Source organism: Cryptomeria japonica, chromosome 7 (genome assembly GCF_030272615.1).
Source record: "Cryptomeria japonica chromosome 7, Sugi_1.0, whole genome shotgun sequence".
Classification (NCBI taxonomy): Eukaryota; Viridiplantae; Streptophyta; class Pinopsida; order Cupressales; family Cupressaceae; genus Cryptomeria; species Cryptomeria japonica.
In genome coordinates, this window is record NC_081411.1 from 410,905,633 (window position 1) to 410,927,239 (window position 21,607).

A 21,607-nucleotide genomic window follows, 5' to 3' on the forward strand; every position below is an offset into this window, starting at 1 on the left:
TACATTCAACATTATAAAGAAAAAAAGATTAATAGTTGCTTTTGATTGGTAGTAGGTATCACTACTAATCACCAGTTAAAATAAGACTAACTTATCGATCACTATCACTAATTGTTATGAGCTGTACTTCCAACCAATAAAAAGCATCTATTATTTAACTATTTTTTTCATTATATTGTTGAGAAAGTAAAAGATGCACATTTCTTAACTAATTGACAAAAACATGATTCATGTGAAATGCTATTAGGTGAAAGTTTGGGATCTTATTGCGCCCTATGTATAGCTTGAGGAAGTAATAATTATAACTTTATGACAAAACACGAGAAAAGTGTTAAAGTGCCCAACTTATTAATTTCAACACCTTTAAAATAATAATTAAGTTTTGTAAAATTATTGTTATCTGTTCTTGTCTTAGTATATTTGTTATATTAGTTTTACTAGTATTTATATACATATAATAATAGTACTTATAATATATATTAATTTTATATTTTTAAATCTAATTTATAATATTTGATTGTCACTCTGGACTCAATATTCAATATAAAATTCTGGACAATTTGACAATTATCAAAGGAGACATTAACCTTTTATACAAACAATCAAATTCAAAAACCTGTAGAAAATTACATGAACAACATAACATATACTTTCTAATGCACAACAAAAATAGCCTTTTGCAACTGCTTATCGATCATATGTGGTCAAATATCAAGAATTTTCAATACAAAATCTCAACTCTACAATTAATAATTGGGTGTTCTTTTGCTTTTTGAATCAGAATGTCTCCAATTTGGATCCCTCGAGTTTTCCTTCATGCTTGATGAATCTTTAAATTATATTAAGACTTTAATAATTCTTTCGGCTCTGCTAAATTACTAGTATGCAGAATCGCCACTTATTCCTTATCCTTTTCTTCCTGTTTTTTCATCCCCCAAATCAATGATGATTTTATCCTTAATATCCTCTTTCTTTGGCACAATTTATCAGTTTCTTCACCTTTCCTTCTCTAACTTACTTCATTCACAGCTCTGCAGCTACTCCTGTCTTGCTCGCATTTACTTTCCTTGCATTCTTCTATCTGAAATGTGGCATTAGGTAATTCAAAAAAAAATAATCATGTTTTAAGGAGATGCAAGCTTGGGCAGTATACTGTTACACAACAGTGGACAACTAAGAAGATAAACCTTATATGATACAAATTTTGACAGGTTAACTTTAAAAATTGAAACTTTTGAAATGTGTGTTTATCTGTTGTACAATGTGACACAACCCTGTAGCTTAATTGTGGAAATGGTGACCGCATAACAGTTTAAGTTGTAGCCATGTCTCTTGTTGACTGTTATTATTGGGCATTGAGAGAGTTTTATAGAGAATCAAGTTGAAAGGTTTGGGAAGAAGCAGATAACCATCAAAATTTTAAGGAAGATATTGCCTCGCTGTCTGACAAAATGCTGATTGGCTGCTTCAATAATTAGAAGTCATCCTGATGCAGTCTACTTTACATTTATGTTCAAATTTCATTAACATGATATTAAAAGACATTGAATAATTTGAGATACTTTGCTTTGAAATAATTTGGTTTTATTGCTGGTGGTGTAGCTCGTAATATTGTTACAAAATAGTACAGAACTTTATACTTGGTAGTTACATAATGGTTGGTCCCTATAAAATAGATTATCTAAAATTTAAAGTCACTTGAATTTTAGTTATTGATTTACTAAATGATTTGTCCAATGCAATTATACATCTTGGAATTCTGCTTAACATGATCATTTTTTGCATCGATCTGCCAATTTCATGGTGTAAAATTGTAAATTGTTGGATATTCGAATGGATATCAGTATTTATGATCATATGTTTAATACTTAGTTTAATGCAACTTCTTCAGAAATATTTGTCATTTTGGAATGAATTCTTAATTCTTGATTGCATTTCGGTGTCCTGAAATTGTGCTCTGGAATCATTCAAATGTTACATGCTAGTTTTCTTTCCTGGTCAAATTTCATAAACATGATAAGGAAAGACATTGAGTGAGGTGTTTGTGCCTGAAAATAATTTGTTCTTAACTTTTAATTGCTGGTGGTGTAACTAATATTAAAAAAAAACAGTACAGATCTTAAATGGAATCTATGATAATATTTTCAAGTTAAAGATAACTTCATAATTATGCTTGTGCTTCTAAAATGTCTGAATCTCTATAGTATAGCTTACCATGAATTTAAAGTCCTCGTCATTTAAATGTTATTTGAAATTCATCTATGGATTTACCCATGAAATTATGTTGTACATGATCATCTGTTGTATTGATCTATGAATATAAAGTTTGTTTGCATTGTTTAAATTGCTGTATTTGTGATTTGAAATGTGTTCTGGAAAAATTAAAATTGCACACTAATATATTTTTGAAAAGAGATGTCTTAAATATTGATTTATCAAGCCCTATTCATTCTTAAATCATAATGGCTGACACATATTCTTAACATACTTGTTAACAGTCTTCGGCATGCCTCGCACTTTTAATCCTCAACTCAAATAATATTTCTAATCCAGTTTGAAAGATGTATACATTGTGGCCTTGTAATTTCTTGGTCTATCTAGATATGATGAAATAAGCGTTTTGAACACTGTTTTTTTGTATATTTTGCAGTGCATCATCGTAGTCAGAGTGGTTTCTTTATGCTTTTTTCAGACATTCAATTGACTTATTTATTTAGGATCAGTGAAGCTTAGTTCAAGTTACTGCCTTTGAAAACTAGGAATCTGTATGAATTCAAAATAGACAACTATCGGCAATTATGTTTAACTAAACGTTTACAGTGGTACTTAAGGTTAGTGATTTGTATTATTCATGTTATCTTAGACATTACTTTTGGAAGAGCAATCTCTTTGTGTCTTTTGTACACGTTCAAATATAGTATGAGCATGTTACTAATGGCCAGCTTCACGAAATTGTGGATACAGGTTGTGAAGAAACCCGCATCTGTACCAGATGAAGCATATGTAGATAGAACACCTTTGACAGGTAGGAAGAGGCCTGTGAGGGAACGGCTGGGAAGCAATCCAGACAATAGATCAAATTATGATAACGAGGGTAACCTCAAACGGTTAGAAACTTTAAAAACTTTATCTAGTTTTTATGGAACAAATTGCCCTTTTCTAATTTGATTTCCTGGTCAGTCTCATGTATACTTTTGGTATTAATCATGGAAGAGTGAGATTTTGAGATCTGTAGATTTTGATCCAGACAGATATATTGCGTCCTTGTTAAGGCTTAAAATTCTGATCATGCTTTTTACTTAAAGGATGGTGATTATATAGAATCTGTACTTTGTGTTGGCAATATTAAAATATTTCTGTGGTTTTTGTTTTCTTAAATGACTCCTCATGATCAATTTTGATACATCATGCAGTCTATATGCTTGAATGAACTATTTTTTTAGTGCAAAATTGTTTGCTTGCTTGCCATTGTAATTATCTATTTATTTACAAATCTTAGGAACAAAAATCTTATCTGGGCATCCTAGGAGCAACAAAATTGAGCAAGAGTATATATAGAGTCTTCTTGAGAATGTAATGTGGCCAGAAGTGCCTGATTCACTAAGTTGAAATGGGAAGAAAAGAAAACAATAGTAGTTGCACTATAATAAATCATTGCATGACTTCTATAGTATGAGTACTTTACCAAAACTAGGCAACTAAAAAGTGTAATAATGTTAACATTTGAGCTATATCTTTTCCACACATTTGGAAGCAACATATGACTGTAAGGAAACTGGTGTAACCTGCCAAGTAATGCACAAAATTTGAGATGTATAGTTCCAAAATATGAAATACATTTTTTAGGTCATCTGTTATTATATGTGATCAATGGTTAAGTATGCACTCATCAACATTTCCCTTGTAGACATGATTCATTGGTTATTGCATATAATATAGATAAAAATAATTAAGTGTAAGAACATATATCATGAAGACGACTAATCTATTTTAGTAAAAAATAAATTAATGCATAATTGGCACACTCCTAGTATTCAAGATGCAAGGAAACATGTTGTGAACTTGTAAGCACGTTACTAGTAGTCACAATGCAGAGAAGAATGCCGTAAGCATTGTATTGAATTGGACTACTTAGGGCTATAAAACTGGAAGAAAAAGTGTTTGTGAATGTTGAGTTATCTTTTCATGGGAAGCTGCCAAGTTTTGACCCCAGAAATAATATTCCGTAATTGGTTCACCTGCTTGCTTATCAGAGAAAAGGTATTTGTGTGTGGTTTTGGATAAATTGAATCATTAGCCATCTTAATGAGATGACTCAAGAGAAGATAGAGGGTTAATTGTATTTTTTAGCAATGCTTCTCTCTTGAGGGGTAGGAAGGTTATAAGAGTAAAAAAATCAAATGTGCTATTATGGATATGAGAAAACTTAAGTGGAAGATAGGACATGAATCCATTTTTTGTGTCTATTATACCTCTTGCAGACAATTTTGGAAGCAATGATCTCATTCACATTGTGAAGGTGCACTTAAGATTCATGTTGTGGTATAACATAATCAGAAATATTGCCTTTTGTTGATTAAAAACAGATGTAATGAAGTGAAATGTTGAGGATATTAACATTGCTCAGTTGTTAGCAACTCTTGTAGCTAGGAAGAAATGGGCACAAATCTTTATTTTGTTTGAAGTATAGATTGAAGAATGCAACAACCTAAAATAATTTGTTATAAGATTTGCCCTGCAAGTTGAATACTTTTTTTTGGTAAGGAGAATGCTATAAATCTTAACTGGATTTCACATGAGAGTGTTCCATATACAGATGGATCTCAACCTATGTAAGGTTAATTTATTGAACTTATTGTTTGAGACTTTGAGTGACTTAAGTGGATGTTAAGTTATAGGTTGGTTTTGAAAATGGAGTCTTTGTAGCTATCCTATTTTTACTTAATTGGATGTATGAAGCTAGAGGAAGAATATCACATAGGTAAATCAAAATAGGGCCTGTAGAATTTCGTCAATAATATGAATGAAATAAACCACTTTAAGACTGCAAAAACAGGTTTATAGTGCAAAACCTTGCTGCCCTGTGCTTGAACAAGCTGTTTGTTGGAAGTTCTAGCATTGAACGTGCAGTTTACAGAAAAGGATAACCAATTAATGCAGTTGAAATTTTTTCAGCAAATAGTGCTTCTCAACAGTTTGTTTGCAGAATCAGCTTATATGTATATAGTTTCCTATGGTACATGGATATTTCTGAACAGATTTTTTTGGTAAATATTTTATATGACAGAAAATATTATTTGCAAGGGTGTAGAAAACAATTAGCCAATTTTTTATTACCTAGTATTTACCATAGAAGTATATGTTTTACTGTTAGATCCATAGTAAAAATTTTTTTTCTTGGGAATAACTCAACAAACCAAAAGATAAACAGTTTTCAATTAATCAGTAAAAACTGGCAGATTGAAAAATGCAGAATAAAAAAAAAAGGAGAGAAAAATTGCCGCTTTTGACCATATAGACAAAAAATAGAACAAAATGAGAGTGTGCACCATGAATTACAAATTTTCTTATTGATCGAGGTTGCTGTTTTGCTGATTACTCTGCATACTAGCTTACTACATAGGTTGACTTTGAAGTTCAAATCTACAAATAGAAATCAATTAATATGCAGGAAGAGGTATGGACAATCTCAGACTCCAAAAGAAATGAATGAGGTTGGTAGTTCTGACCTGGGTTTTGGAGAAGAAATTGATGCGAAGGAAGAGGTATGGACAATGTTAGACTCTAAAAGATATTTGTAAGGTTTTTCTGTTAACCCCATAATTATAGAATGTAATAGTTAAGCAATGTCATGATCATAACTCTGTCACCCTACAAGGTTTTTGATTATAGGCCCTCCACAGGAGCAGCCATTCAAAACTATAAATATTAAATTTCTATTTGATATCAATATAGAAGGGTATTACACTATATCTGGTGTTAACTGCCTTGATGTGTGTGGTGAGCTGTTGATTATACACTCCGCATTCATTTCAATTGTCACATTTGCGAGAGCATCTATGTAACCATTTGCTTTTCTGTAGATGTGGCTAAGTGTATAATTCAACGAGTCTTCAAAAAGGGGCCAGCATTGATAAAGGATATTATATATTTTCTAGCTTGGCGAGGATTTCCTATGAATGACATTGATTATAATTGAAAGGTCACCCTCAATGCATACTTAGCTTAGACCAAAGTGTTTGCAAGTTTGAAGCTTGAGGAGAAAGGTTCGAGCTTTTGCCTCGTTATTGGTTCTTGACTTGAGTTTTTTCGCTGTGCTCCCACAAACTTACCATCATGATCTTTGATTATACATCTTGCTCTTGAGCGGCCAACGTTACTTCTAGAAGCCTCGTTAAGTTGAGCTTGTACCAAGTCCATAGTTTGAAGACTCTCCAAGTACTCTGCAAACTCTTGAGTCCCTAAGCTGGCCAAGACGAGTCGACCAGACTCCTGTGTCGAGTCTAGTTGAGTCTTGGAGAGTACTTGACCGAGTTCGGCTCCAATACTTCTAGGTCTCAAGCTCAGACTCTCGATTCTTGAGCTTAGACTCTTCTATTTGATACTTGGACATAATAGCTGTGTGCTTTTTTAAGTGAAATTTCAACTTTTGTGGTGATTTTTTGCTCTTATTTGCCCATTTCATCCAGTTAAACATCAGCATAGAAAGAAGAGCATTTGAGAAAAGAATTTTTAGGGATTCAAAGTTTGATTTGAATCATCAAACAAAAGCAGCAGAATTGGATGCAATTGAGGAAAATGAAGACACTTTTGAGGAAACAATTTATCATCATTTTGATATTGATTTCTAGTTCAAGGCTAAAAAAATTAAGCTACACATGGAGGTTAATCACAAAGATGTGGATTGTATTTGGTTTTTCTTTTATTTTGACATATTATCATATGCAAACAGTTACAATGTTATACATTTATTATTTATAGTTTTGTTGTATTACAATGTTGGGAATATCGCATCATTCCCATAGGTTATTTGTTATACGGTTGTGATTTGCTTGTTGGTGTGTATTATGAGTTGTTAAAGCAACTTATATCTTTAGCAGGTTGTTATAAGTAGTTTCCTATAATATAGGAAATAGAAATCGTATAAATAAGTAAATGTATTGAACGAAAAAACAGAGAACAGAAGCAACATTATGTTGTGTGTAAAATGTTTAAATTTGGTTTCTATGGCTTTGCCCATAATTCTTATTTGGTATCAGAGTGAGGGCAGATTTAACAGTGTACAGTTTTAAAGGACCTATTTTTGGCTTAGTGAGGCTGTTACCTCGAGTTAGATAAGAGCACATGGGTAGAAGTGCTGCCAATATACGTTCAGTGGAAAGGTGGAAGTCAGTAAGTAGAGGGCAAAAGATAATATTATGGCACACTACTAACATTATTCTCTCAAACCTTCACAAAGCACTTTCCATTCTCTTTAAAAGCCACGGAGCTAATAGCATCTTCAAGGACTAGGAAGAAAATGGTGCATGTGATTATTTTTCATTTTATTAATGTTTGGATATAATTGGCATCATTAAATGTGTTGCAGATCAATGGTTTTTAAAGAAGTGTAATTAACTCATATTTGGTTAAATTTGGAGCCGTGAATGTTGCTGGGTGAATTTTACATTGGGCGATAAATGTTGCAGCTTGTAATGTAGTGTCTGGTAATGCACGATTTGGATAAATTTGATGTTAGTGTTAAAAGAAAAAATATTTTTGATCAGTGAAAAAAGAAACATCATTAATTGGTAGCCTCTGGAATAATCATGATTTTGCTGATACCTCCTTCATCCTACCTTGTATTTGAGTTTGGTTTGAAGCTTTGCATTCCTTGCTTTAATAGCTTTGAAATGAGTGGTTACATGCCATATCTTATCTTCAGTTCTTACATACAGATCAATTTCAAAATCAGACAGCAGCTATTAAACGTTTTTCATAAAAATGCAATTATGGCAGCCCATACACATGACACATAATTTGCAGTTATGGTTATCACCATTCTAATATATATTCCCATGCTTGCAAAATGGGCATTCAGCTTTAGGAGATGCATATTGTTGTCGAGGAATTTTGGACTAGTAGCATTGTTGAGGGGAGGTTGGGAGATCTTTATGTTCAAGTCAACATTATGAGAGCTTTCTAAATATTTTGAAGTGATTGTGCATATCAGGCAAAGATCTAGCTTCTTTGAGCAATTATTAAGTTTTGATATTTTCATGGTGGTAGGTAATTATTATAATTTATTGTCTAGTTAATTTAATGTAAAAAATGTATTATTAGTTCTTATAGAGATTTTTTGTGTCAAAATCAAGTTGTATGATTTTGTTTAGGAATGTGGTCCATTTTTACAAGTCATTAGTTGTGTCGAAATGCAAAAGTGTCAAAAAAAAAAATTGTCTCAAAAGTGTCAAAAAAAAAATAAATTATTTTTTTGTCTCAATTGTTATTGGACGCACTATTGCTTGTACGTGATGTCCATCTTGTGGGAGGGCATTCTAAAACCGAGCTTCAATAAAAATCTTGCTAAGTAGCAAACCAATTGGAGGATGGAGGCACAAGAGGTTGGAGGACATTGAACGATCAATTGTCAGTTAGTAGCCACGGGGCCGTGAAATTGCATTAATGACAAAATTATTTGTGCCAAAATTACTTAAGTCAAGATTGGTTTCTAGGTGGCGGTGACAACCGTCTCATAGCTTTTGTGATTAGAGTGTCAGTGATCTATAATGGTGGCTTGCATATGTGGCAACGAGGACTTTGTTCTCAAGATTTTTATGTTGTGGTTGGATGTGTATGTCCCAATCACAATTCTTGGTTTTTTGTGAATGGATGTGTTTGTTCCCATTCACAAGGTGGTGTAAGTGATTGGAAGTGTTTGACCCCAATCATAATTGTTGTTAGTAGATGTGTGTCCCTGTTCATAACTTTTATGTTGGATAGATCTGTTTGTTCCTATCCAAACTTGATGTAAGACCTTGGATAGATGTGTTTGTCCCTATCCTTGGTTCCATGGGTAAATGTGTTTGTTCCTATCCGCGGATGAAAGTACAATAAGCGTAGTGAGGCTAGTTCCACTATTGCTTGCCAGGAGTAGATGTGTATGCCCCTACTCATACATTAGTGATGAACTACTAAATGTGGTTGTTAAGTATTGTTAGTTTGTGTATCCCCATTCAGAGAATGATGTAATATAGGGGGGTGTTTGGAATATCAGATCATGACCATAAGTTATTTGTTATATGGTTATGATTTGTTTGTTTGTGTGTATTATGAGTCGTTAAAACAACTCGTATCTTTAGTAGGTTATTACAATTAGTTTATTATAATATAGAAATCCTATAAGTAAATAAAAAACGAAGAATAGAAGCAACATTATTTTATGTGTAAAATGTTTATATTCGGCTTCAATGGCTCTGCCCATAATTCTTATATATAGTGTATCGTTAACTTTGAAACTATGAAATTTCAAATTTTTAGAGTTTGAGGATCATTTGACATGTAATGTTTGAATTATGACAATTGATAATAAAATTAGATGCTTATGTTCTCTAAATGCATTCAATTTTTTCTTTTGTGTAATTATGAGGTGTTTTTTTGTGGAGTCTGTGTCGAGTTTTTTGTTGGGTCTATGGTGAGTTCTGAGTTTGAGTCAAAATTCTGGGCTGCCGAGTTGAGTCCGAGTCCGAGTTTTCAAACTATGGTACCAACTGTCAGGAAGGGGTACACTTGACCCCTAATCTTGGGTTTGGAATTGATTGACCCTAGCCACCTCATGAATGGGGATAATCGATCAACCTTTCCATTCCTTAATTATTTCACTGTCCCAAGAAGTGAAAGAGTTATTTTTGAAGTTCTAGTTTTTTCTACATTGTTTACTGTATCTTGAATTGTAGTTTCTACTTTTGTGTGGAAGCAACTTATTACCATTTCTTTTTCTTGGAAACTTCTTCTGTTCCTCTCTTTCCATGGTTCCCAAACAACCATCAGTGAGCAAATAATCCATGAACTAGAGAAGACCGCCTTCTTGTAGAGTGAAAAGCTATGAATAGGGATATGGTTTTTTTAGGTAAAAGGCTGACCGTTTTAAGCGTTTTTTGAACCCATTTCCAGCAAGTTTTAGCAAATAGGTAGTCTGCCAATTCCCCTTCTTGTTTATGTGACACATCTTGAGGGCCCTTTGAAACTCGACTTTTGAAGTCATTTTGTTGTGAGAATTCTATTATCTAGAATAGCCCAAGCAAATGCCCCAACTTTAGACAAACAATTTTTATGGCAATATAAACGAGTTGGCCAATCTGGACATTGTAGTTCCTTGTTTAGGCACCACACCATCAGATGTTGTCCTTATCATTTGAAATTTGCCCTCGAGTTCTTCATCAATAAAGTTCCTTTGATTTGATGTGATGTTGAGACCTTTTACTGTTTCCAACGCCATTCCCTTCTACCATCCATAACAATCAAAGTAATTTTTCACACATTGTCCCTAGACTGGTTTCAAAGTTTCTCTTGCTTCCATTAAGTTAGGGAACTCCTTGAATGCTTGATACTCATTCTAGGAGTTCTCACAGAATAAGGCTCTTCCGTTGTCTTTTAATTCCTAAGTAATATGGTTAATTACAAAATTTTTGCTTGATAAAGAAAAGTTCTAGATGCTTGACTCCTTGGGGGGATTTCTAGTGGTGAGAATTTTGTTTGGCTCATCTGAATCTAGGTACTTGTTGTAAAATTCTTAGATTGATGATAGAGTCCACCATAGCTTGGTAATACGGAGGTCAGACAACATTGAAAGATAACTATAATAATACTAAAAATAAGTAATGGCCTTCTTGAGCCATGGATGAATTATCATTGTCCACCCAACACTCTCTAAAGTTGGTTGCACTTCCAATTTAGTATGAGGTGCAAAGGAGGCATTGATGTTTCCCACTGTTGTGTTAGGTTGCTATGAAGTACAAGAAGGTGTTGAAGAATCCGGCATAGGCCATTGTAATGGCTCAACCTTGTCCTTAAGCCTTAGAAGATGTTGTTCCAACTATTGTTCTTGACTTATTTCAATTTGTCTTAATTTCTGCCTATGTTGTCAAAGTCACCAACATTTTGATGTGAGATATCACGAGGCATTGTTTGTAGGGCTTAACATCATGCCTTGATTCTTTTGACAGATGCCATTTGAAGCTATAAATACTTCCATAGTGTTCAATCAAGGCCACAAAAATTGCATTTTATATTGAGTTAGGGTCTTATCTTGATAACAGTTGAAAAGCAATCTCCAGTGCTTTTTTTGTCTCTAACAAAGTTCCAATCAGGTCAGGCCAGTGACAGAATGGCAAATCTGAACACCTTGTTAAATCCCTATTGTATCTCTGAGTTGCAAGTTCAGTGGTCCATGGATGATCAATTCACATTTTTGTTGAAGAGAGGCTTTCACAACTTTTTCCATTTACAACACTTCACAGAATGGTAGATCATAGGAAACCTATCTAGTTGACGAGGATGGGTGCCATATGTTATATTTTAGTTTTTAAAAAATTTTCTCTCGTGTTTATCCAAATCAAAAAAATCTTAAATATATTATGTATCTTGTAGATACAACTACACCATCCCCAAGTTCTATAGGATCAATCAAATTTCATTTACACAGAAACGCAAAGTGTTAAAATAATATTGTAATATTTAGTTTTAATGGTCACTTAAGTTGCTAGGATAGACTTTAGGAATATTCTTTATTCTTTTAGTTTTTATCTGCTTTTCCTATCTGTTGATCTTATAATGTTTGTAACTCTTATTTAAGGAGACTTTTCCTCCTTTGTTAATATCAAATATCTTGGTAAGTATTCATTGTCAGTAGTTTCATAATACAGACATCTTACATTTACTTGCAAATTACTTCTCTGCATAAACCTCAGATATGATAGACCTTATGTCAATCCAAAATATCCATCTAATGAGAATCTGCAATTATATATAAGCATGCTACGGTGCTGGGTTTTTAAGTGTCAAGCATTTGCCCAGGAAAATGCTATATCTACAGAGTCCTTAAAGGAACTATTCACAATTAAACAATTACAATAAACTTCCTAGCACAGACTTGGATACACTGTTTAACAAGATCAAGTAACAAGGTTATGACAGTATCTTATATGCATCCTTTTATCTCCTAAAAATTCAGACTTTTTTAATTAATTTTGCAACTTAAAATCCATCCAATCTCTAAGGTATCCCAGGGGTCTAGGGTTCTAGGCCCTGAGAACCTATACTAAACATGAATGCGTTCACATCTTTACAGTCACAATCAACCAATCAGCATGCAGAAATGAGTATTGATAACTAATCAAGATAAGGAAACAACAAATTGTTGACCTTTAAACCTTTATTCGAGTAGCTTGTTGTTAAATGACCATGACAAATCTTTGGTCCAGAATTTGTGAATCCAGTGTGCTTGAAAACTTCAGTCCTTTGCTGTTTGCTTTAGAAATTCTAAAACAGAAGAAAAAATTCTGCATGATAATGCCATTAAGGCAGCAAACAACCCTCTTTTTAAATTTACAATCTAACTTGTGGATTGAGAATTATTTATGCATACTTCTATATCCTCCTAGCTTCTGCTTTCAAATGTTTAAACAACTTTTACTTTCTGACAAAAAATCAATCCTAACATGCTGAGAACTACCATGGAAGGATATTGGGTGCTATAAATGGATGAATGGTTGTACTTATGCGGTTATGCCCTTGCCCATAGCGTGGAAGCACAGTGAATTTATTCTACATCTTTTATCAGTAGGCTGAAGATTTCCATCATAAGCTGTATGGACCATCTGAAAGGTACTAATAACAATGGTATACTTGTAAACATTTTCCTGCACACCAGTACTATAGGCAACCTTTATTACAAAATATAACCACTTGAAATTTAAGTAATAGAATAGGCATAGATAGTTAAATTGCTTAACTTAGGAACCGTACAAGACCTTTACTTGCCAAAGTAAAATGCTAAGGCCACTCAACAATCTTACACAATGTAATCACAATATTGCTATTGAAACTTAACACTGTCAATAAACAATCACCAAATTGACCAGTTGACAATACATATTACAAACGATATGCAAGATCACTCATAGTGCGAGTGAGGTTCATCACTCATCTCTAGCTTCCCATTTCAAACCAAAAATTAAAGTCATTTAAGTATCTAAACAGTAAGTTGTAGTGTTTATTTTATATAATCAAAACAGTTATGAGTTATATCAAATAATTGCAGTAATAAAGAATACTAAACGAGGGCCCTTGAGATTACAAAGAAAAAATATTCAAGGTGCTTGCTTTCTTACATTTTAGTCTCCTTTATAAATTAGAGGTATTACCTCTTCAAAGCTGACATAAACGAGCATAATATTAAATTATACTAGCACAAGGTTAAACATGTAGCTTTTACTTTAGCAATCCTTTATGCAAAAATAAATAATTTCCAGCTCAAGAAAAACTAGAGGTGGAACGAAGTCTGAACTGAAGAAATCAAGTATTGTTTTTCTAGGTATTGAAAATCACTGTAGGACACTTTAGCTGCTACATGTGAGTTTACAAGAAACTGTTGTCCAATATTACAATTGGTGATGATGGATGCATGTTGTTGTCACCATCATCATCAATGCAGAAGAGAGAGTGAGAAATTTTTCCATATACTTTTGTCTGTGAATGCACTGTATGACATTGTACTTCCTCCTTACCTTCTTATCTGTATAAAAGGGAAACAGGCAATAAAGTTCTCAATTTCTTAAGTAGGTAGGCCTACACATATGATTCTGGCAATCATTGATACGACTTGTATTCATTTTATAATCGAAAAAGCCTTTATGAAGTTTAACCTCACTTTTAACTAGTTTTAGCAATCTCAAAAGACCCATAGATTTCACTCAATAATGGTTTTTGAACCCTTATCTCAACAATGGCTTATTGTTTAGGATGCACAAAATTTTAGATTAAAGATTTAAACAGGTAAGCATTTGCTAGGTAACGGGTAGAAGTTTTTGTCTTAAACATGGCAAAGAATTTTAGGTCAACCCATATGTGTATATATATTTTCATGATCTCAGTTGTTTTGAGTGTTAATATAATATTATAAAGTGATTAATAGCTTTTTAAGGTTAAGTAAACAATATAAAGGTTGATGAATACTAAGGGAAAATATGTTCTAATTTTTTTAATCATTCAGTCTGAAATTTAATGTTTATGATTATTTTTTATTGGGAAGTTTTAGGATACTTCTGCGCTAGTTCTCTGACTAGATCTATAGGAAGCATACACTCACTTTATATTTTTATGTTAACTAGTATGTGTTCCTAGGTATGATGGAGAGAAACTCATACCATTTGGCTTAGTCTCATCATTTCTAATTAAAGAATCTTGTTGTTTCCGGCTGTCCTTCCTCCATTCCTGTAACTTGTTATTCTGCAGATATGACAGCTGAATAAAGTTAAGGAATTTTATTTTTGCATTTCTTGAATATCTGAAACACTGTCCATGTTTAGCAGGTGGGTATAATTTATATCTCTTGATCAACTGTCCATGAATTTATTAAAGTTTTATAAATTACTGATGTGTTGTGTAATTAATTTTGTCTGCAGTCAGCGCCGAGATGAACGAAAATGGAAATATGATCAGGGCAGCAATGAGGATGGGGATATGACACAGTATTCAAGTATTCTTATGTTGTTCTTATTGGAAACATACCTTTTTATCTTCTTTTTTATGTTTCTTTTATTGGCTGTTAAAATATGTTTGCTTTAATAATTTTAAAGATGGACGGGCTGGTGCACAAGATCTCCGCATGAAACTTATACGAAAGAAGTCATCTAGGCGCTTCCAAGGTGGCAATAGGGGTCAGGGTGGGGTGAGAGATCTGCGTGAAAAGCTTTCTGGCAGATCACACTCACTGCCACCTACAACTACTATAAGGCGGCGTGTGTCATCAGCGAGAACAATGGATGGAATTGGGCATATGATCTCATCAAGAGTAATGAACCCATCACAGCGTATGTCACCTCCAAGAAATGCAGATTTATCTCGTAGGATGTCACCTCCAAGGCCCATAAATACAATGCGGCATATATCATCTCCAAGGAATATGGACTCATCCCGCCATATATCTCCACCAAGGAACCGACATATATCACCACTTAGAAACCGCCATATGTCACCACCAAGAACTTTAGATACATCACAGCATGCTTCCTTGTTGGTAAAGGTCAACCCAAATGCCAGGTCAATGGAAACTAATAAGCCAATTTTGAGGAATGCTGCTCCAGTTGGAATTACTCAAAAAAATGCATACCCGGTAATTATTCTATATCCTGTATCATGTTTTCTTAAAATAGAGAAAAATTAATAGATAAATGGGGTGGATCTTTGTCCAATTTAGTTTTTTTTATTGGTAGTATATGTTATTTTGATTAGATATGTTGAATCAAGTCTGGGAGGAATAATTGTGCTTATCAACCTTGCTTTAGCAAAGTTCTGATTACCAGTTCAAGTCTATGTTTTTAAAGATTGGTTTCATTGCTCATGGTCCTATGTATTAGGAGTTTCTTTACATTCTAAGATAATAGAATACAAAGTTTCATTTTTGGTCAGAAACAAAAAATTCTGTTTAGGTTATTTCAAGTCTGTTGAGGATGGCATTGTGGTGTGGTTATGTTACTTTTATGGATCAAGCTCACATTTGCTTATGAAGCTAAATTTGTACTGCTCAATTGAAGGCATTATATCATATGAATTTCTGATTTTTTTGGATTTGTGCTTGACACATTGTTGTGGTTGACCATTTCTTTTTTGATTCAAGTTTGTGATTCCATTACATACATATAATATGTCTGCAAATTATATATGATATCTATTCTATTAAATTGGTGCGGCTGACACATGGTTGTGCAATTGCAACTATATCTAATTATTTTGAAAATTCATACGTTGTCAATATTCTATAAGCTATCTTTATTGTACTTCTTAAATTATGTAAACTATGAAATATATTGTTGTTTTGTTTGAGATCTCTACTGTGATTCTTGTCAAGTAGAATACATTGTTTATTCTGTTCTTCAAGGCTATCAAGACTTCATATTTTTCTCATTCGATTGATTCATTTATGTCAGATAGATATACCATGTTCTCTTTGAGGTTTTGTTTACTTGAGTGGTTACAGTCTCTCTTGTTTTATTTAGCTTGCTTGGCAATTTAATGTCCTTGAATTTGCATATTTATTTTGATAGCCATGTAACTATTCAGTTTTTGTGGAGATTTATAGAGTAAATTGTGCCTCTTTTAAGCACCAGTGTTTCTTGTTTCGTTCTAGACTTGTAATCATAGTGAAATATTATTTTTATTTTCGTCAGATTTCTATTTTGTAGGCCGAGGAACTGACAGTGTCAAGTCTATTGCAATCATTGGGTCTGAGCAAATATTCAATAATTTTTCAGGCAGAAGAGGTAATATAAAGTTTCCATCTTGTTTACTTCTATCTTTGTATCTAATGTCTTTCAATCAATATGTATTTTTTCGATTATTTATCAGTCTTACTAAATTGTTGGTTCTATCTAATGTTTTTGAAAGTGAACTTCTAAAGAAGTATATCTTGTATCATAGGAGTCTGTAAACCTTATCTTTTATTGCACTGTAAATCAACAGGTGGATATGACTGTTTTGAGGCACATGCGTGATGATGACTTGAAGGAATTAGGAATACCCATGGTAAGTACACAAATACGCTTCAAGGAAACTAATTGATAGTATGGAAAAATTTAAAAAAATCTTGTAGCATATGCAATATTTTCAGGTTGATTTGAGGTACTTGGAAGATTTGTTTAAATGTATTAACTTGAAACTTTGAAGTGGGGAATCCAAATACCTCTCTGGTTTGTTCTGATATCTGGCCTCAAGTGTTGTGGACAGTAATGCTGAAAACTTGAATAATATAAAAGATAAAAGAGTGTGTGCGCAGCAGAAGGAAATTTTGCAAATTCATCTTTTCAGATTATTTGAAACAAATTGTAGCTAGCAACAATAAAATAATTCAGATAGTTATGATGGAAGTGATCTTAAATACCTCAATATTTGAGACATTTCAAAGCATTATTTTGGCCTTAATATTCAATAAGAATATTGAAAATTTCTTAAATCATGGTGCCAATAATGGTGGAGTCTTGTGAAGCCAATCAAAATAAGCATAAATACCAATATAAACATGTGAAATCTTGCACAAAGGGCTTTTGTTTAGGTTTTAAAAAATTCAAGCAAATCAAAGTGTAAAATAACTTGGACATTCAGAGTGTAGTTTATGAATATGGAGTTGTTTGATCAATTGGGCAGTGTACATTGTGAACTAAATTGTGTATTTGAGAGGTAGCTGAAGAAATTAGATAAGAATGCAGTTGCACACAAACTTTCTCAAGGGCAAGATCCCCTATGATGAAGGAGCATCTGGGCCCATAGGCAATCCTGCATCACCCAAAAACATGATTGTCCCAATTTTGGCTTTTGTTTTGATTTTGTGTATGTTCTCAGATTTTGGGATCCTGAATCTAAGAAAGAAACTTGTTGATCTGGCTCAAGCGTCACCCATTGGCTGTTAATCCAGATAGAATTTATAAGGTTGCTGGGGGTCCTACAGGCAATCTCTTTGTTCATAACTGTTTGTTTCAAAAACATTGTAACAATGAATCAGGTTGCAAGAGTACTCAGGAGGCTGCATCTTGTGGTACAGCATATGACATGGATATAGAACGTGACAACACTTTTCCAGTTGCTGTTGGGGCGTTTCGTTTCTGATTTCCTCTCACTGATCTATGTGAATTGATGAGAGTTATAAGCCTGCAACACCTCTATACTGGTGAATTTATGAAGTGGTATATTAGTACCTGCTAGCACTGAGAGACAGTTACTAATTGCTGCCACTGCTGACAGTTTATATTAATCTTGGTGTGTATAAGGCAGTATGTTGGTGCTGGTAGACCTTTGTGTGGCAGTTACATTGCCCTTGCCTGGCATTTAAACCTTATTACCATCATTAGCTTGAAGATTGGTTCCCTGTGTCAGTTTTCTGACAGTCAGCTATTTTATTGAGGAACACTTACATTAGCTGGCAGTACAGCAGTAAGAAGAATATTAGTTAGACCAAAGAAGCAGAAATTGGGAAATAATTGTGGTTAATGGATTTTGGCAATGTTCCCTATTTTTCCCTTTAAAAATTGTGTTTTTTAAATTAAATCATCGACTGCTGCTTTGTTACTTATTTTCAACGATTTGGCAGTTTTTTCTGATTAATTGCCATTTTTTGTGAAATAATGTTGCGAGATTTTACCAACTCGCATCTGTAGGGTTTACTTTGTCCCCTTTGTTTAATAGATCGATTTACCATAACAAAAACTACTCATATTCAACATTTTTTTTTTAACATAGCATCCCCTCACGATCTTGCAACGACTGTTTGTGGTGATGGAATGTGAGAAGCATTTTCACAGAAGGTTAGATCGACATTTTTTTCAGACAAAAGTTTTGCCCTTTTTTCAGAGAACTACTAGGATTTTTTTTAATTTTCAAGTAGTTAATAAATTATTCAATTTTTTAATTTTTAATGTTTTATAAATTATAAATTTATAATTAAAGAACATATATAATTATATTTCATAATTTAGTTTTTCTAAATTAATTTAGAATGTTTTCTTTAAATAAGTAATTTTTTATTTTTATAAAATATATTTTGTATTTCACAAGTTTTAATCTATATGAATATTTATTTATAATATAATTAATTTATGTTGCTATGATATATATGATATATATATATATATATATATATATAATTATATTTTAGTATATTATAATGTAATAGTATATTAATGTATTATAGTTATATTATTAATTATTAAAAAAAAAAACTGATTTTTTTCAAAAAATCTTATGCTTTTGATTTGTTGATTTTTTCCCCAAAAAATTGTTGCTGCTATGAGTTAGACTGTAATAACTTTAACAGATCTGGAGTGATTGCAATTCTGGGCATGTCATTTATCCTGGCTGTTATTTTCTTGTGACTGTGACAGGTCATTTTGGACCATGAAACATTATTACCGACTGTACCATAATCTGGATTGAACCATTTTTTAAGACTGGCTGCAACCTGTCCATGTTTGGGGTATTATTTCTATGAAATAAAGCATTTGTAGGTGATATAGTACAGGCAAGGAGAGTAGAGAGAGGATTTTGTTGAATATCTTCCTCCTTAGCTGAGGACTGAGAGTGAGAGAAAATGAGAGAAGGTTATAGTATTTAAATGGCTTGATTGATGTAAGAAATCCTGTTGCTGTGTTGCAGCAAGAGAGGTTGAAACAGGAGAGAATTGTAAAGTCCCTGTTTCTAGATTGTGCATTTGAGAGAAGGATTTTGATACTAAGGATGGTGTTAACTGCTATTTTTTCCACAATGCGTGTTGAGCTGGGTAGCTGTCCTTGCCATGTCTGATTTGACTGTTGGCTGTGAGTGATTGTGTGTGAAGCTGCTAGGATTAGCTGCCCTTCACTGGGTACCTGATTCATCATTTAGCATCAAAGCAAGGTTTGTTGGGATGTATGTTGGCAAGATGGTTTTGATGTGAGAGAGGAAATGGTGATAATAAGAATTGAGTGTTGTGTAAGGGTATGTTTGCTGCCTTTCAACAAAGGTAGTGTCGGGTAGAAGATAAAAGTATGGTAACAGAAGTCCAAGAAGTACAAGTTGCAGAAGATTAAAAAGTGTTGCTCAATTTTCATTGGAGTTTGTAGCTTATTTAGAAGCTGAAATGACGGCATGTGAAGCCCCTGTATTCGATTGAGGAGTTGATGAAGAGAATCTCTTGCTTGAAGAGGAGATGGATAACATTGAGGAACTGTTTGTTTTGTGTGATTCATAAGAGGAGGAGAAAGATAAGAAAACTTTTGATATTCATGATATTGATTATGCTGATTTATATGTAGGTTCTATAGCAAATGAGATGAATGCAGTAGTTGAATGTTCTTTAGAGAAGAAGGGGATGCTGATGGATGAAGTGCAGTTGAATGCATGAAACGAAGAGAATGAAGAAGTGGGTGAAGAGGTGGAGCTAGTTACGAAATTGTGTGCAAATTAGGAAGCTGTAGATGAAGGTAAAGTGGTGTTTGCAAAAATAGAATAAGTGATTTTTTTTGGTAAAAATCGTTGTAATGGCTTTTTTGTAGGTGAAGAGAAGAGTGAAGAATAGAGAATGAAGTCTTGGTTGAGGTGGATAGTTGATGGTCGGTTGAATCCCACGAAAGATGACTGGAGTGCAAAAGATGACCTTTGGTGTAGTTGGATGGATAATGGTGGGTTGAATTCCACAAAAGGAGGAAGAAATGGTGGAGAAGAAACATCAAGAGCAGGTTGGTTTAAGGTGGACAAAGTACATGAGAGAGATGAACAAATATGGCAGAAGGAAGTGGGGTTTTTCCCAGTTAAGTGCTGGAAAAAGTGAAGGGGGAAATCTTTTTGAGGTATTTGTTTCAATAGTGGAGTTTTCTATGCTATGCACGTTTTTTAAAAGGAAGCTTCTACCACTCTGCTTAATTTTGTGAAATATGCTCATGAACTTCTTACCCAGCATGTATTATGTAGAGCATCTTGGCTGCCAGGAAATCTTGCATCACCTGAGTAGAAATACTTTTAAGAAAAGAGTGAGAGGGCCTTAAGAAGCTTAGGAATAACAATGAGATTGTTACAACAAAAACAGATAAGGGCAATGGCACAACATCAATGAATAATGATGACTAATGAGCATAAACTTCTGGGTCATTGAACAAGTTGTGGCTATAAAATTAAAGTGGGCTATGCAAAACCTTCCTTTAATGATTCCAATACAAGAAACTTAGAAATGCAAAATACCCATAAAACTGAAGATATAAGTGATATTTTAGGTATTAGAGACACTTGTGAGGATCAAAAATAGATTGTGCAGATCCAAAAATATATCTCTGAGAGGTCTATTAAGACCTATAGGTAAGAACCAAAAATGTGCAAACTAATAAAGTTTTGTGAGTGTGGAAGTTCCAAAAGAATCCTGTAGATGTGGATCCTGTTTTTGACAATAGAGTTAATGTTCAGTGTAGAAGTGAAGCTTAAGTATCTGTACCCAAGCTATCAGCAGTATGTGGATCCAAGGATTAAGGTATCTCAAAATGTGGGGCCCTGTTAATGGGGGAGTTCACATGTTTACTATTGGCAGAAAAATCTTAAAAAAAATTGTCAGGAGGATTAGCCATGAATTCATCCTTGCAAATAAGAGGATAGATCCAGTTACCTACATGCAAGAATAAGAAAGTAATATAAGAGATCTCTTTTAGTACATAATTGTTTACTGTTGTATGCGGGAAGTTTGAACAAGATAGGAATATGCCTTTCAAGGCAAAGGAGAACCCCAGATTGATGCAGAGGACAGGATACAATCATAGAAGTTACTTTAGATTTTGGAATAGTTAATTAAAAGCATGCAAAAAATTAAATCTTTTATGGTCATTCATTTTAGAAGACT

General features: G+C 33.4%; 1 protein-coding gene across 1 annotated transcript in view; it reads left to right on the plus strand.

Annotated features, from left to right (window-relative positions):
* Positions 1 to 21,607, plus strand: part of LOC131035096 (uncharacterized) — a 40,249-nt gene that overhangs the window by 14,053 nt on the left and 4,589 nt on the right. Inside the window, exons 3-7 of the mRNA XM_057966731.2 lie at positions 2,965 to 3,107; positions 14,664 to 14,737; positions 14,838 to 15,373; positions 16,443 to 16,520; positions 16,720 to 16,782. Of these exons, the coding sequence (XP_057822714.1) occupies positions 2,965 to 3,107; positions 14,664 to 14,737; positions 14,838 to 15,373; positions 16,443 to 16,520; positions 16,720 to 16,782 (894 nt within the window). The remainder of the gene's footprint in view (positions 1 to 2,964; positions 3,108 to 14,663; positions 14,738 to 14,837; positions 15,374 to 16,442; positions 16,521 to 16,719; positions 16,783 to 21,607) is intronic.